The 18,968-nt window shown below is 35.5% G+C and overlaps 1 protein-coding gene across 2 annotated transcripts in view; it reads left to right on the forward strand.

Annotated features, from left to right (window-relative positions):
- The window catches only part of LOC145694960 (nuclear RNA export factor 1-like), an 81,318-nt gene extending 69,696 nt beyond the window's left edge, over positions 1–11,622 (forward strand). For both annotated transcript variants that reach the window (XM_081771771.1, XM_081771772.1), the window contains exons 12-14: positions 1,565–1,729; positions 3,744–3,943; positions 8,084–11,622. In XM_081771771.1, coding sequence (XP_081627897.1) covers positions 1,565–1,729; positions 3,744–3,943; positions 8,084–8,183 — 465 coding nt within the window. In that variant the 3' untranslated portion in view covers positions 8,184–11,622. The remainder of the gene's footprint in view (positions 1–1,564; positions 1,730–3,743; positions 3,944–8,083) is intronic.
- The last annotated feature ends 7,346 nt before the right edge of the window (positions 11,623–18,968 follow it).

An 18,968-nucleotide genomic window follows, 5' to 3' on the forward strand; every position in this document is an offset into this window, starting at 1 on the left:
TTAGGATACACTTGGCCTCGACTCCATTTATAGCCCCACTCACTACAGGTGCGCCATCATAGCTTTGACCAATAAGAAGTCCACTCATAAGAACGAAATAGACCACTCTGAAAGAATTGCAAAAAATCTAATTGTGTACTTTCATATTTCATAGATTTTTTCACTTGTCTTTTGGGAACACTGGTACAGAAGATCACAAGTAACACCAGATCACTCGCACGACATCACGCAAATACTGAAAGAATTAAATACTATAATCGCATTTTGAAAGAATTAAATATAATCTAATATTGCACAGAATAAATCACTTGCCTGCTAGAAACACCCCTCCAGCAAACAAACAAACCAACCCCAAACAACATAAGTATACTCAGCGTTGCTAATCAAAGAAAGGGAGATTATGCCACTTAAAGCTAAAATCAGAAACTAACGTTTTATATAGCATTGGCTAGGGAATATTTCCCTGGAGTTGCAAGCCTGAATATACGTACTCATCGCTGATCAAAGCAGATGAACACAAAATGAGAAGAGCGCGCTTGCGCAAACTGTCAAGCATCCGAAAGGACTGCATGTAAAGCAGTCCACACGTTACCAGTGCAAAAAAGTGGAGGAAGTGGAACCACAGCATCGGAAGAAAGGCCAGGCGATATTGTACTGACAGTCCCAGGGGGTGAAGTGGAACAACAAATTTGCTTCAAGGAGGTGAAAAATTGAACAACAAAACGCGTGTAAAAAAGGCATAAATATAAAGGTTGATTATTAAGTCTCGAATCGGAAATATGGAATTACGTTGGGGGGCTGGAGTCCTGCAGCCTTCCCCCACGGGCCGCCGCTACTAGGAAGATAGCGAAAAGAGAGCAGCTTTGTGGTAGCGGAATACTGGTGTCAACATCCTTAAGGTTCAATGAACCCCCAGAGATACAGAGTCTGGTGCTGCAGAGAATTGCTGTAGCATACGCGACTTTTCAAGGCACAGTTTATTCAGACTTCATAAATGAAAATGCACGTGGGGATCGAGCAGACCTGTTGAATGAATTTCTTTAAAGTGAAGAAATGCACCGCGGGAAATCCAGACATGAATCTCATAGAACATGTTAAGGATTCATGAGGGAGTTGACGCTACCCTTCACCAAAGACAATTGTAGAGCTGCACGCAACGCTTCAAGAGGAATTGAACCATCTGCCCGTCGAACTCTTGATCAACCTCGCAGAGAACATGGCACGTCATTTCTGGGTGTGGCCGTTAAAGGCTTTTTTTTTTTTTTTTTTTTTTTTTTGTAATAAATATCTTTAAATTTTGTATTTTCATATATCTGACCTTTAAAAAAAAATCATGTATTATAATGCTACCGCATATGAGAAACCTCTTTATTTTTACTGTGTTTTGAGCAATTCTAACCTAATATTATCTCATATTGTAGTTACCCTTAATTTTTGAACACTAGTGTAATATTACCATATACTTGAACCAATCCTAAGTAGGTGTATTGAGTAAGATGATGTGATAAATTTGTTTGTAGTATTTGATAGAATAACTATTAATAAGTTTGTATTTTCTTTTTAGCCTCAATTAATGAACTTGTGTGTTAGTGGCATCTTCCAGGAAAGAGATAATAAATCTCACAAACGATCTTTTTGTCGTGTTTTCGTAATTGTTCCATTTCAAAGTGGATTCTGTATAGCAAATGAAGAACTGTTCATTACTAATGCAACAAATCAGCAAATAAAAGTAAGTGTCAATCATTAGTTCATGTATCTTGGAAATTAATTTAGGTATTGTGTAAGGTAAATTAAATATTGGATGGCCTATTGTAGCTTTCCTGTGTTTTGTGTTATATATTGTGCTTATCTAAGCATTCTAACGTGAGGACATGTTGCTAATAATAAATAACGATTTCCGGAAATGGATCTGATTGAACGATAACAATCTATACCGTTAATTTGGTCTATTTTTTTCTTGATTCCTGATTTTCTAATTTAATGAAGTAATTCCAACTTCAAGAATGGTCGAGTGTATGGCTTGTCAGAGAACAAACAGGTAGCGTAATGGTTACTGTATTGGCATGGTAGGCCGGAAACCCGGGTTTGAATCACTATCCAGTAATGCATTTTTGACACTGTATCAAAATTAACGCAGTAAGTGCAGTGTGTCTGAGAAAGAATATGCCCTTTTCAAAAAATATTCTCGGGGCTCTTAATGTAATATTAGAATCCTTTATATACCAAAGGCAAGGTAATATATATATATATATTTTTTTTTTAACCTACGTTACTAAGGTTAAATATGGGTACCCTTCGTGACATGGCATATATCTAGTCGATAATCCATTTCCTCCCATGCTCGAATGAACATGTCCCTTGTAACGGCAACAAAGGCTTTTGTGATCCGCTCTCGTAGCTCTGTCAGTCGCAAAGCAGTGGTGGGACAAAGACGCGGTCTTTGACAAAGCCCCATAAAAAGAAGTCGCATGATGTCGTCAGGAGACCGGAGATCCATTTCAACAGTGCTTCAAAGGACCAGTGCGACCTATCCAATGCTGGGGAAGATATTCATTCAGATACTCTCTCACGTGATTATGGGAGTGGGGTGGAGCTCCATCCTGTTCGAAAATGAAATCTCAGGAGTCCTCTTCAAGTTGTGGTATCATCCACGTCTGGAGCATGTCAAGATACGAGTGTCCCGTTAGAGTTCTTTCTGAAAAAAAAAAAAAAAAAAAAAAAAGCCCATAAAGAAACCTCCGTTCTGCATATGGCAGCAAAGTCGTTCAACTTTGGAAAATCTCTGACATGCTCAATGATCCATCAAGGGTGTTCTGAACTCCAGATTCAAACATTATGCCTGTTGACTGTGCTGTTGATATTGAAAGTCCCCTCATCACTGAAAACTACCCTGTCCCTAAAATCATTTTCCAGGAATCCTAACATGTCTATACTAAAGACAGTGGGAAGTTTTTTGTCATCTCCACTGAGTGCATGCACAAGTTGCAGCTTGTAAGCCTTGAATTTCAAACTCTCACGAAGAACAACCAGACTGTTGAGCGGAGCAATGCTAACTCACGACCCACTTTCCGAACTGACTGTGGGACTGCGTTGGAAGGATTACCGAACTCTATCCACTGTCTCCACTGAATGCGAAGGATGAGTATTGATTTTGCCGTTGCATAGGCAACTTTTCTGCATGAGTTATGTATGCCAACGCTTAATGGAGTTCTTGTCAGGTAGATCGACCCCTAACTGTCGCCGAAAGTTGCGGTGAACTGTGATGATGGATGTTATCTGTTCGTATTCCACAGCACAAAATGCTTTCTGTTGGTGTGTGGGCGCCATCTTGAAAGAATTGTGATCTTGGAAACGGCTGATATTTCAATCTAAACTTAGAATATCTAATAGTAATCCGTGTCACTGACACCTCTGTCCGCACACTGAGCACCTCGGAAAAAATAAAGAAAAGGTATAATCTTTTTCGGACATTCTGTATAAGAAGTTGTAATCTTTATAGGTAATATTAATTTAACCTGGAAAAAGTACACATAAAATCCGTTCAATGAATACAAATGGAAATTGAATATATTTATAGCTAAAAGAGAACAAAACTTAAAATTGATGAAATAGTTAACTATTTTAAAAAATATACATATATAAGTATTTCGTACTTCATTAAATTACGGGGAAAATTCCTGAACCAGTGAATTGTGTAAGGTTTATTTCATTTTATAATTTGTGCTCCTAAAATTTAATTTCAGGAGTCATTTAAGTTGCCTCCACCACCACCACCAACAGCAGCTGCCCCATCTGGCTCTGCAAATAATTCAGCAACGGGAATGCCTTCAGTAAGTCCAGCTCCAATTGGGATGCCAAGCGTACCTGTGGATGATAACGTCAAACAGCAAATGGTTGTCGCTTTAGCTGAGCAGTCCGGAATGAATATTCCTTGGACGACGAAGTAAGAATTGTTTTTCATTAATTAGTTGACTGTGATAAGTGCAGTAAAATTTTCGGATATGAAATTTTCCTCTCTCACTGTATATATATTGGGGTAATTCTTATTTTTCGATTTTTTTTCTCACCCCCCTAAAATGGTTCCATATCAAGCTCAAGCGATCTTAAGTTTCTAAGCATTTACAGTATGTGGCAAACGTACATTGTAACTTTGAAACGACAATTGAAAAATAAGATTCTTGAGATAATAACTACTAAATGATTAAAAGTAAGTTTGAAATAATAAATTGGAGATACCCACGTTTGATTGATCTACTTTGTCTCAATAGAATTTTTAACGTCTCGCGATTATGTCTTTTAGACTAATGTAGACAGATGATAAATAGAAGTTAATTATTTCGAAAGAATTCATGGAATGATAGTGAAGGAGAAAACAGCAAAACTCGAGAAAACTAACGGACACGATCTTATTCACCATAATTTTGTATCGTCTAGGAACGAACGAGGGACTCCTTGAACAAGAAGAGCGCTCTATCGCAGAGCCAATGTACCCCCACTTTCGAACAAAAACTGTAATTCTGATAGATGTATCGTTCGAGTAAATACTACGTGCGATAAACCAAAGTACAAAAAAGTACTGTATCTGAAGATGTGGAACTTGTAGTTTTTTCCTATATTTAAAAACGGTAAATACGTTTTCCTAGAGCAGTTATTTTCAATTGATGGTCTACATTCATCCGTAGGTCGCGGATAGATTGTCGGTATATCACCGTTAAGGTTGTTTTTATAAATTATAGGGGTCATACAGGGCTACCAAAAAGGGAATAGTACTGTTCAAAAGGCTGAGAACTACTGTTCTAGGTTAATCGTAAGACGGAAATTGCATGAATAGTGTATAAAGACATCAAGTAGATCCGATTTATGGTGTCTTAAGCATTATTAATCAGATAACAAAGTGTTTCACATAGTTTTCTAATGGCGGAGAGACGGGGGAATAGATTTCTACCATGCAGAAGTAGGTAGCGTCTCTTCCATATATGAGACGTAAACTTACAGCTTAACGTGGGACCCGAATCACATGAGCTTCGAGAATCGAACCCGTGTTTCCCTCACCGAAGGAATGTACGCTAACCATATAGCCGCGAGAGGGCTAACAATGCTGAAGTAAAGAAGCGCACAGACAGATGACAAAACATGTGGTAGTGGGAGGGATTGTGTCGAGAATTGAGTTGAACATCCCGTTCAGCAGCAAGGCTGTATGAGACATGGACCTACCGATTAACGTGGAATCCGAACCACATGAGCTTCCGCCGGGAATCAAACACGGGTCTCACACACCAAAGGCGCGTACGTTAACTGCTTAGGCACAAGGGAATTTGAACTATGTCGAGAAATGTACAGGTAACTTCAGCTTATCTGATATGGTCTAGACATTGATATGTGAGAATACTTACTCGGCCCATTTCATATTAGCGTCCTTCACATTGCGATGTACAACATTTAGCAAGCATTTTAAGATCAATTCTACAAGATCTACGTAGTCAACAATAGTAAACAAAGTTGTATAGACTGCTTCGTTGAGTCAACTATTTTTTAACCTGTAAAACATTCAGTAAAAACTACTTTAGATTCAGAAGAACTGATTCAGGAATTCACTAAAGAATTCCTAACAGCGATGACGCTAGTTTTAATTTCTTGGAGAGAGGGCTAGCGGAGGGGTACACAAATTTTCGGGGCACCAGTGTATTTATATAGCAGAAACGGAAGTTTTATATTGCTTAATCTGCATTACAATAACAGGTCCGGGGAAGAGAAAACCATCGTCGCCGGGACGGATACTTGCCGTTCTGTCCCCTGTATGAGGTTGTCACTGATTATAAACTTTCACAGAATTCAGAGTAGTGCTGTTAAAATAATTCATTATTCGAACATTCAAATATTCGTTATTGTAATATTCGAACAATATATTACTCTAACAATTGTTCAAAAATTATTCGGATAATGAACAGTTGTTTGAATATTGAAAACGAATATTCGGATATTCAAATATAGGAATAACATCAGAAAAAATATTCGAATACTGAATATTGGGATCATTTAACAACTTTATTTCAAAGCATTGGAAACATTAAGGCATAAAAAGTACAAGGGCACCGTGAAAGAAACGCGGCTTTGAAACTTCATCTAGGGAAATTTGAAGAGTAAGAGGGAAAATGTTAGATAACATATCTAACGTTCAGCCATTCAGGTTTGCAGTTGCAGAGGAGATTAGTGTGCATCATATGTTGGAATCAGTCCTCTGGTATGTACATAAAGCACCTAAAAAATTTTGGCAGTGAGTAAGGGCTTCTCATATATACTTCTTCATAAAATTTGCAATGTTTTTGTACTCTTCACCGTGGTGCATTTTGCAATCCGGAAGTTCCTACTTTTTCCCGTAAGAAGTTGTCCCCTAAACTTAAATGACTGCACCTAATGTTCGAACTAATTCCAAATTTCATTTTTGCCAAAAACCTTCACGGGATCTTGTCTCGGTGTTTCATCGTAATAATTATAACAAAGGCATCAGAAGCATTTTAAACAATATCTATAGCAGTAGTTTGAAGAAGAGCAAAGGCATGGGCTTTACATTACAACTCAGAAATAAGTACTGATTTATGTGGTTATGAATGAGAGAACCTTTTTTTAAAAAAAATATTCACATAATGAAATAATTATACATTTTACGTATTCGCGGAAAGAAGTTATTTTATAACAGCACAACTTACAAAAGTAATCTGCAAAATATATTTCCTGAGACAAATTTTTGTGTAAGTGAAGTAAGACAATATAGAAAGATAAAACTCATTTGATATGCGCTTATGTTGTTTTACTGAAGCTAGTGTGTATATTGTTTGTCTTTTGCACTATAAGCACTAAAAAAAAAAAAACACTTCTTGCACTATAAATTTTCTTCTATATTCACGATGGAGCCGGTGACTCAATCAATGTAGAGCGTTCACCTTTGATGCATGGAGTCCGGGATTCAATCCCAGCTTGCGCCATGTGGGCTTTTGTAGTGAACAAACGGCGTGTGCGTGTCTTTTTATTTACACTACTTAGTTAATTTTCATATCACTTTCTTCAGCCTATACGACTTAACCATGGAACGTAAAACTGAAAGTTATGATTTCCAGGAGCACGATGGCTGAGCACTTAGCGTAGCTAGGTTTATTCCATCGTGAAAGTTTATAGTGTACATCTTGTCTTTATTTTTGTGCCTGTGTGCGTGTTTCACCGTTTCCTCCAATTCTTTACATTCCACTTCTTGGGGCCGCGGTGGCTCAATGGTAAAGCGTTCACCTCTGGTGCGTAGGATCCCTGGTTCCATTCCAGTTCGCGCCAAGTGGGCTTTGTCGTGGACAAACGCCGTGTGCCTGGGTTTTCTTGAGGTTCTTCCATTCCCTGTCACTTTCTTCATTCCGCCATTTCATTCATTTCTCATCATTACCGTGTCCTTTAGCGCACACGACAAACTGTGGAATGTAATAATGAAAGATTTAATTTAATTTAATTTCATATTTTTTTTCACTTATTGTTCCATATTCATTCACTTTCAAGCAGTCGTGTCCTCTAGTCTATCAAAAATACCAAGGGGACATCAAACTGAAAATTTCGTTACATTTTCAGCGTTTTTTCTCGTATGTTCGATAGACAATGGCTGCTTTTCTCGAGTGAATTAAGTTCAAGGATAGTGCTTTAGATTTAAGTTTGGTATTTTTAAGAATAATACGTATATACAGTTTATTGGTTACCTTACCTAATTTGTCAGAGGAAAATTGATATTTGATACACAAAGTGTAAATGAATTCATACATGGGCACAGTAAGCCAAAGACGCAGTCGATTTCCGGTCCAGTATACCATTGAAATCACGCTAAGAGGATTGATATGATACTAATTTATTTCCTCCATTTTCTACATACAACATTTACATTTGTCTATGCTGTTTACCAAAGAAAGGGAAAAAATAAAATGACAATTTTTTATAGTTCGCAGTTGTCATAGTTATTTTTCTTTAGTTTTAAATATTTATTGTGTTCTTAGTGTGCTTTGTTTCGAATAGTAAAATTTGAAAATTACATAAATGTTATATTTCATTTCAGATGTCTAACGGAAACTAATTGGAATTTTGAGAATGCAATTGCAGTATTCTCTGAACTGAATAAACAAGGAAGAATACCTTCTGAGGCATTTGTTAAGTAACTTCAAAATGTGTTATTTTGTTGATGAACATTTTTGTTGATGGCTGATTTTCAGTTACAAATTACGCGACTGTCGTGCATTGTAAATCTAAAATAAATTTTGTATGTAGTGGTTACTCCATTCAATACCATACAATTTTGTGTAATATTCCAACCAAAAAAACCCTATCGAAAAAATACTGTAATATATGAGGGAAATATTCAGTAGTACAAGTAAGAACTAGTCTTATTTGTAGACAAAGAAACAGATTAGAAAAGAACCGTAACATTCATTTTTCATATACTTAGTTCGATTTATTGACATGATAAAGATGTTAAATCATTGTATGAATATATTTTTTACTTTTAATTGGCAATTAGCAGCATTTAAAAACATGAGAAAGATTTTAAATGTTTTTTCTTTTTTTTTTTGGCATAATATTAATACAAGTAATGAAAAAGGAAGTTACACGTTAAAATTTCATAATTGGTAACGTTTTTTTTTTTTTATCTAAAATTACTATGAAGTTTGTCTCACATATACTATATATATATATATATATATATATATATATATATATATATATATATATATATATAATATTAGTTAAGGAAATTTATACGTGTCTCTTTCTTAATGTTTAAGTAGCTGTACTGTATGAAAATTTATCTCTTGTCGAACATTGAATGTGTGTTTGCGTGTGTATATATAAGTAGTATGCATTTTCTTTTTTTAAATTTTTAATGTATGTAGACAAATGGTATTTTTATGTTCATTTTCCTTTCTTTTCTTTTTCTTTTTCTTTTTTTGTGACATTTTTGTATGGTTTGTGTTCAGACTGATGTAACACTGATTCTTGCACATATATCACGTAGTTCTAGAGCATCGTGTGCACATAATGTTTAGCTGATGATCTGGAATCAACTTACCAGTTGAAATGTGTTGGTTGTGCTTGTTGGAACTCCGAAGACTGAATAACTGAAGACGAACATGTGTATTCTGCAGTGAAGTTACTTAAATTAACACTGTGTCTCATTCTGATGAATGAACAACTTACTTAAAATTATATGTAATGTGCTTTCGAAATAAAATGTTTGTGTTCCAAGTGGACAGGTGAGTATGCGTATGTGTGTGTTAATGGAACAATTATTTCGGACCTCAGTTCTGTTGTTGAACCTTGCCTTCTAATTAAGAACGTCATGGCGCAGTGTTTTATGAATACAAATTTATGTGATGAACTTGTCGACGGATCCATATTGCATAAGTAATCCATATTGGACAGAAGTATGAAGATACAAGTGGTGATTGATTTCTTGTTGTTGGCGTAACCATGTCATTTCAGAAAGTTCTGCAGAGGTGAAAATTTAGATTCTCTAGGGAAGATGATGCAATTTGATACATGAAAATATTGCTTGGTGATGTATAGCGGGAAAAAAGGAATAGGGGGTCATTACAATTTTTATTTATTATATAGAATCAGTTATCAGGCTATACAAACCATGAAAAAATGTCACTTTGATATATGGAAGTACTAACCATTAGATTCATTTTTGTATCTATGTTTTATCAGTAATTGTATTTATACGTGTGTTTGTATATGTGTTTTTGTGTGAATGTGTTTGTGTTTGTGTGTGTGTGTGTGTGTTTCTTTTTATTATGTTCGACAAGTTCAGTTTGAATCACTTTACAACAATGCTGTGATTATTATTATTATTTTTCTTTTAACTTTTCACTTGTTTGCCTTTACGCAAACGTACATTCAAAATATATTAGCCATAATATGACACTTGAAATTGAAATTGTGAAATTATAATGATGTAAACGATTTTTCAAAATTGTCTGTATGCATGTATAACAGTATATATATATATATATAATATACTGTTATATATATATATTTTTTTTGTAAACATCAGTTAAAAAAATGCAAATTATTCTTTCTTATGAATGCGTAAGTCGTACTTCATATTAGATAATGATATAGTAAGTGTGCAAGACGTCAGAAGTGATCATTGTCTTCATTATGCACTATGTATTTACTTTCTAACTCGGGACAGGTATGTTCATGAATAAATTGACTACCATAGTAAATTGTAATTAAAAATAGAATTTCGGAAGTCCGAAATAATGTAATGCGAAATAACACCATGCAGTCAGTGAGTTAGTGTGATAATAAGTCTAAATTGCAATGTGGTACAGGTGCTAGTGTTGATTGTAAAAAGAAAGAAAAAACAGAAATACAGATATAAAATGCTGTAAGTACAATTGATAATAATCTGTATGTAGTTTCCAGTCATGTATATATGTGGAAAATGTAATTCATCCATATACATGTTTTCTAGAAAATATAAAGAACTTGTAAAACCACTTAAATTTCGTGCTGAAGTCATTATATGTCAGTTGGTTTTCTAATTTTCTGAAGGTCTAACTACGTTCTGTACATGATGTATGTATATATATAAATTTGACCGCGTGTCCTTTATACATAGTGGTTAAGTATGTAAGGTACCTCAAAAGAGCTAAATAGTGGTATGTCTTGTATTTCACGGAATTCTGAGTATTAGTATGTCTTTAGCTGTATTATGATGCCTAATTTGAGCTACGCTGGTAAATGATTAACAACTTTCTGTATACTTTTTTTCTGTTCACTTGCGACAAAATGATAATTAGTCTCTTTCTCGTTAAAGTAGACAAACCGACCGTTTTGTATTTTGACGTTGAAAACAGCGTAGCTCATTGTTCTCATTTTTATCCTCGTTCCCGGTGTGTATTCGTAAAGACTGATTATGTTGTATTAAATTAAACTAAATCTTAAAGACTTTTCTGCCTTGATACGTGTTGTACATTTGGTATCAGTAATAGCTGTATATTAATATCTGCAATTGAATATTTGCTGTGATTGGTTTTCAATTATGATGAGAACACTATTTTGCTCTTTTTTCCTTTCATATGTTTCCGTGTTTCACATTGACTACTACCAAAGTCGTTTGTGTTCTATGAACACTTTTTTTAATGTTAGATATGAGTAAATGTTAAATCATTGGAAAGAAAGAAGAAAATAAATATAAAGTATGTAATCACTACAAGTTCAAAGAATAATAATAATAATAAATATATATATATATATATATATATATATATATATATATATAGTAGAAGAGAGTACGCATATTATACTGCTACGTTATGTTAAGAAAAATCACTTTAATTGTAAAAGACAGTACAACTTCCTGGTATTATGTTTATTTCGGTGTATGCAATTGAAAAAAAAAATTCATTTGTATTAGACGAAAAATATATGTGTAAGATAGTTTATATTTCTTAGCTAATTTAGTTGATTCGTTCCAAAATTTGTTTTAAGCGAATGTAGTTTACATTGGTAGTTATTCCACAATAAGTATTTGTTAAGTGTAAAGGAGTGACAATTTCACGCCATAAAAATAAATTATTTTTAATACCATTTTATGTTTTCTTTGACATCTGAGCGCAACCTATAATGTTGGTATAGTGGTTCCCAACTTCGGGTAGGTGTGCATCTGAGGGTAGGCGAAAAAATATTACTAATATATATATAATATAAAATTGAATCATGGTAGCTAGATGTGCTAACGGTTATAAAACTGGCTTAGTGGCAAGCTGGCAACTACAATTCCCTATAGTAAGTGCTTGGTATTGATAATGGCGTACTTGAAACATCTAACAAGCAGGGTGGAAAAAAATCATGATTTTTTTTAAAAAAATAGTTTTTGTTGATTTTTTTGATTTAAATCAAATCTTTCTCCTCGTATAATACAAGTCGCGAACTGAAGAGAAAGCATTAGGAATTAGTATTAAATGCTAATTATGCCATTTAAGTGAAAGTATTGGGGTTGAATTTTGAATTATCCCCAATCGTTAACCTATATTAATCCCAAACAATGTTTTTTTTAACCCTTTTAAATTATGGCTCTATTTAAAAGTAAATTATAGACTTTCAGTCAAGCAGGTCAGCATCATCCCTATTTATCCTAGGATCATGGTACCTATATCACTTTCTTTAGAATAGAACAGCTTTTGAAACTGTAACATTCACATTTCTCTATCATATCCCTGAAGCGGGAAATTTTGAGAGTAATCGGCATTTTTTTTTTTGTACTTTTTTTTTTTCAAGTTCGATCCCCTCTGGATTCTCCTGTGTTAACGCACCGATCCACAGTGGGAGATTTCAAAGATCTAGGGGAACTTTATTCAGTGTGTGATGCACATTTGAATGGTGCAGGTTTTGACGTGCTATTCGATTGAAATATGCGATTTCTTTGATAAAGAATGTTGTTTGTGTATTATTGAATTGAGTTGAACGTCCCGTTCAGCAGCGAGGTTATATGAGACGTGGACCTACTGATTAACGTGGAATCCGGACCACATGTGCTCCCGCCGTTGTGTATTATTTACCAAAGAAGTAACACATGTGTGAGGAAGGTAAACACCGTTACACACAATTGGTGAAAGGACAACAATAGGATTAATGTGATCAGCTTATATCTAAATACACGTTTAGTGATAATGAGTACATTACACTAGGTAGTCAGGACATTAAACAAGAGTCAGCGAGTACCCAAAACTGACGGCAAAAATAAGTTCATTAGTCTTAGTTACTGCTCTGTTCGGAACGATCAGAGGAATCATTCACATAAGGCGCTTTTAGCAATCGTAGTAGTTCGGACATTATGTCTGAACGTTTGGTTTTGGCAGGAGCATGTTTAACTAGCAATATGTGGATCAGAGGTGATCAGTTATCTATGAATTAAATCCGTGTTGGTATTCACTCTGGATAATTTTCTTGTGAAGAGTTCCCAGTATTTATTTTGAGCCTCCTGTGCTTCTTCGGAAACTTGGCCTATCGGTAGAATACTCGCGGCAATATTTCTCCCGCGAAATATGACTTTGAGTACGCTTACAGACATATAATACCAAGAATACTCTTGTAAATAAAGTTCTAAAGTGCAACGAGTGTACTCACTAAAATTTGTTTCAGTCAGTCGGAAAAACACAATTTAAGCATTCTAAAATAATGTGAAATCACTTAATTAAGTCGACATTTATCCCAGTTCTTTCTGACGGTTTTTCAGTATCCCGAAAAAACTTGCAATTGCCACCATTGGTGTTTCGGTATATCTACAAATAGTCCGAGCTCACTACGAAATTTTGCTTGGACACGTTTTTTTTTTTAAATTCCATTTTCATCCGATTTTCTTTGCCTCGTACATTCCATCTTTTAATATCTAGGCGGTAGGCAATGTGGAGAATACATTCCATAAGACGTATCCAATAATAAACCGGAGAGAGTCCAAAAGTCAAAAAGTTCGGATCTAGAATTTTATGAGAAAGAATACCAAGATTATTTATCTCTCTCCGTTTGCTCCACATAAATAACACGTCTGCGTAGACGCATGAGGATACAGAATTACACACTTTTCCATCAATTATACAAAAAATCATCTTAGGCCGAACGATAAATTCCTTGTCACCTACAGTTATTATAATCGGAGTGAGTTTCTTGATTTGGTCTTCTACTTTCTGGACTTCGTTTTGTACAACCTCAACCGTTTCTTTTGCAAACACAAAACTTATGGGATGACAATATCTGGTAGAGGATGGAGCGGGATTTTGCCAAATGACACAGTTACGATTGTTAGTGACACTATACAGTTGAATAGGGCCCATAGATGCACCAAACAAATTCTTGTCAGTTGAACGCTCTTCTAAAAAAGATTGGCGATACAAACTTTGTAGCGCACCATCACAGTCACCCTTAACAACAATATTAATGTTGCGAACATCGGACAAATTTCGAAACACATCTTGTTTTACTGAACTTTATATGGTATCATCAGAAGGGATTGCACCAGTATGTCAACGGATGTTTCTGTGATTTTTATTTCATCTGGACAACAATGTTGCTTAGCATCTCTAACCTTATCATAGGATGGATACATTTTACAGCCTGCTTATTTTACCTCATTCCGCACGACATTTTACAGGTTTTTCGAAAGATTCGCATCAATTAGTAACGTCAAAGCTTCATTTCTGATAATTTCGTCCGAACTGGAAGTGCAGCGCTTGGAGATTTCTTGATTTTCGTACCCTGTCTGGGCAAGTACAACAACACTCCTTGACGATCGGTGTCGAATCGCGTTTTCCTGCCCTCCGTAGTTTTAATTCAGTAGCCTTCAACAGTTTCTTGTTGCTGGTTGATTCTATAAGTTCTTTAAATTTTCCACTTTACACTTTTGAGGTATATTTTCGGTCTACTACGTTTATTTGCAGCAGGAGTATCCGTTGGCAGAACAGGCGCTATGTTGTAGTCCACTTCATTTTCCAACCACATTGCATTGTCTTTTATCAACCTCTCCTGGTGCCGATTGGCTTTGTCCCGTTTAACCAGTACGTATATCATTAATACATTTTCTTATTCTTGCTCGCGAACTAGTGGTCAGTTCTACTACCCAGGTTTCTTCCATTATGCAATCTGTTAAACCTTCCAACCGCTTTGTTGACGCATGTTGTTCCCACACATCTAATATAGCACGCTATGTAAACACGGGAGCCATTTTTACACCACGTCTTCACGTTTTTGCGCAAACTTGCGCAAGGTTTCTCGATTGTTTCCACTTCTAACCTCAATAAGCTTTCAGGTGAACTTAATACGCAGGCTGAACACGACAGAACACCTACTTGAAACCTTGTTTGTAATTCACACATAACAGTTTTTCCACACGTTCACACACACTTTTTTCCCCACGCTATCCCTCAGGAACCCTAAAATGCAATGCAAAGTTCAAGTGCTCGATCTTCCCTTTGGACACCCTCAATACTATTACAACAATGCACTGATCACTCTGTGTAAGCACAGCAGGACACAAGTCAAGTGAACTGCTAGTATAAAGTACGGGACAAGAATAAACGACCAAAAAAGTTATTAGTTTTAATGACATTTTTGGTCGTTTATTCTTGTTCCGTACTTTATAGCGTACCTGTCGCAGGCTCTACGCGTGTGCACTTCGCTGCCTCCTTTCAGGCCATATTTGCAAACGTTGCACGCGACCATCGCCCGAATTCATGTCAATTTCATACCGACGGTATATTTAGCTACCTACATCGCAGGTATTCTTTGCTATATTGCATGGTCGCAAAATTGAATAAAGTTGCATTAGATCAATGAAATCTCCCACTGTGCGATCTCAAAATCGACTGGGAAATACTAAGGGGTGTACTAAATGTGTGTACAAAATTTCAAGCTTCTATCTTGAGTAGTAAGGGTGTGCAAAATTTCAGTCTTCTGAATGCAAAATGTAACTCGCCACAAAGTAATAATAATACGCATAACAAAAAATATCTTTTCAAATTTATGACGTCATCACACTATGTCTCAATGCAGAAAGGCGTGAAAGCATATGTAACGTGTTCTAAAATGCCTCCAGTCTTGAGGAAAACGAATTAAAAAGCCTTATTGGTACTTTTTTAATTGAATAATGAAGATTCAACCCTATCACCTAAAAATAGTTGATATAATTTAAAAGGATAAGCACTAAGGAAAAAGTACAGCAACGTTTATCAAAGTGACACTTTTTTTTCACAAAAGTTACTGATATTTGGCAGGGGCCTATTTTTAAAAACTCAACTAGCTTACGGCATGAATTACATAAATTTCGCCTAAAGTTATAAAATTAACAAAAAAAATCTGGAGAGGGGATAGCACCCCTCTAAATACGCACTATTATCTGGCAACAAACAAACAGATACACACAAAAAAGAATTTTCGTCTTAAATGTTGATGGTGATTTGCCCGTTGGAATAGTTAATGATTTTGAAACCCAAACCCAATGTTACGAAAGGAATAAAGCAGGATTGATCCGTTACCTGTTCAAAACGGGATTTTCCCTAATCATCCTCTGCATGACACTTTTCATACTATACTGTACATTTGAGTCTCATTGTATTATGATTACTAACTTTCATAATCGAAATAACAGAACAGAAACGGGATTTTACTTATTTTCACTTTAAATTAATTTATTTCGGAATTCGACTTAAATCAACGATTTTTATTTAAAAAATCAAGTGATTTAAATCAGACTGATTTAAATCAATCAACCCTGCTAACAAGTGAAAGAAAACTTATCTCGTGGCAACTACTATCATGCGTGTGTTCCAGTTTCAATTATCAGTGGGTATATCATATCTGGGATAAAATTCTAATAGTAACCCATATTTCACTTTCAGCAAAAGACTTTCTCATATGGCCTCAGTACTGCCTATACAATTAAACTCTATTAAATTAACTTCAGTACTATACAGTAGTTTATTTCCTTCCTTAGAATAAGAATTGTTCAATACATTCTAACGGATAACGCAACACATCTGGACCATTACGGTAAGGTGTATCATGCCTTCCTTGAACGATTGTCGCGGGGACGAACTTTCTGAACCCCTTAATGAAATAGTGCAAAGCTATAGTATTCGGGGGCAAAGAGTAGAGAGTTCTCCGCGGTGGGCGGTTAAGGATGGTGCGTACCGGGCAGCGCAATGCTGTACCGTAATAGAATGGCGCCCGAACAGGGACTCGAAACTTGGACCGTTACGGTAAGGTGTATCGTTCAAGGAAGGCACGATACACCTTACCGTAATGGTCCAGATTCGGACGGAATCACCTGGGAGGAGACCTAAGGCGTGTTATGGAAAATAGATGAGAGCATCACCTACTTTCATGGATTGATCACAAGTAATTCAACAACCACGTTCTCGTCTCGTCATGCAATCTGCGAAAAGAATGAACTGACAAACTACATATTATAGTGACATTTATTAGAAATGAATAAACGTACCTGTAACAAATATGTTTCTTACATTATGTTGCCCCAGTTACGTAGCGAATTCGTAAATATGCTTTACTATTACTCACAAGAACGGTTTTAGTTCACCATGGCGCGCCTATATTCGTGATCACGTTTTTAAATAGAAACACTAAGTATCCGACGAATCCACTCGTAGAAATTGTCCTTTCTTCCAATTCAAGGAATTTAATAAACAGTATTTCCAGACAAACGTGATGACAGCATTATGTTACAATTTCTGTTGAAGAATTGACTTGTTCTGACATTTTTCGTGTTAATCGTGCCTTCCTTGAACGATTGTCGCGGGGACGAACTTTCCGAACCCCTTAATGAAATAGTGCAAAGCTATAGTATTCGGGGGCAAAGAGTAGAGAGTTCTCCGCGGTGGCCGGTTAAGGATGGTGCGTACCGGGCAGCGCAATGCTGTACCGTAATATATATATATATATATATATATATATATATATATATATATATATATGAACATTAGTGGTAGACTATGTTAAGTCACTTTTTGGTCAAATTGAGTTAGAATACTTTCTTTAATAGACTATGTTCTTTCTAGTGGTGTAATAATGTAAGTCTAAAGCCATCTTATACTTCGTAACTACTTAGTATAGTTTGAAAAACAGTATTATAGATCTTAGTTAAGGAACCGGTTTTTTCGCTTGTCCTGTAAAACTACGAAATTATGACTTGGTTTAGTTTACCTCTGAGGTCTCGATATAAAATCATCACCATCATCATAATCTAGCATTATCAATCCACTGCTTGATGAAGTCTTCCCAAGTTTTCTCTACAACTATCTATCTTGGGTAACTCTTTTCCAGGTTACTCCCCAGTGATCCCTGATTTTGTCTCAATTTCTTGTATGCGGACATTTCCTATGCTGTTTTTGTCACGTGGTATCCAATCTAAAATTGTTTTCGTATATCGATCATAATTTCGTCTAGCAATATGTCCATCACATTTTCCGTTCTATTTTAAACATTATTTCATTAGTACCAGTCATTAGTTGCCAAATAATTCATTTCTATATATTTGGGCTACAAATAGTTCATATCCTCTACTTTGGAGCACAGACACGCTACTTTTTGATCTTCGGATCTGGCAACACTGACTCAATTATTTAAATCAACACAATGTAAGAACCCCCATTTGCTGTAATGGCTAGTACGCTTGATTTTGGTTCGCATGGTCCCGAGTTCGATTCCCGGTGCCGGTAATGTTCAACGACCGAAGTTTTTCGGATTCCACTATGATCAGTAACTCCACGTCTCCTTTAGCCGCCCTAACATAATCGTGAGACGTTAAACTAAAACAAAACAAACCAAAAATCAACACAATGTGTATTACTAACTGTAAGTCTTTGAATAATTGCATATAGCTATATGGTATGGATCGAGTTTGAGGTGGTCGGTGGTCAAACTATAACAAATGAAATGCAGTTAGGATGTAATTAAAATTTTAATAAAGCAGTGTTTTAATCTAAAAAATAAACCAGGCCTAAGGCTTAGGGAGAACAACTAGTGCTACTGAAAAGTTGTCAGTTACGTTTAATTTCAGTTACAATTTGCTTTTACATGTATTGCTGGAACGAAAACTTTGACATTAACATTATAAGTAGCCCAAAGACTATGAAAAACATCGTGTTTTGAAAACATTCTTGCACCATAAAACATATTACGAGTAATTTTAAAATATTTGGCAGTTTAGCTACGTTATTTGCACTATATTTATAATAATATTTAGCAATTTATTTAAGTTCGCAACACTGCTTAAAATAATGTAACTGCGACTTGTTGTAATTAAAACTACTGAACACTAATGTTATAATGTTCCTGCCATTTGAGTTATTAGAGATCTCTAAAATCTTGATGTTAGTGATATATAGTGTCCTTTGTTACACTGAATAATATATGTGCTTTTGAGG

The sequence above is a fragment of the Thermobia domestica genome, chromosome 9, assembly GCF_964235325.1.
Source record: "Thermobia domestica chromosome 9, izTheDome1.hap1.1, whole genome shotgun sequence".
In the NCBI taxonomy this organism is placed as follows: Eukaryota; Metazoa; Arthropoda; class Insecta; order Zygentoma; family Lepismatidae; genus Thermobia; species Thermobia domestica.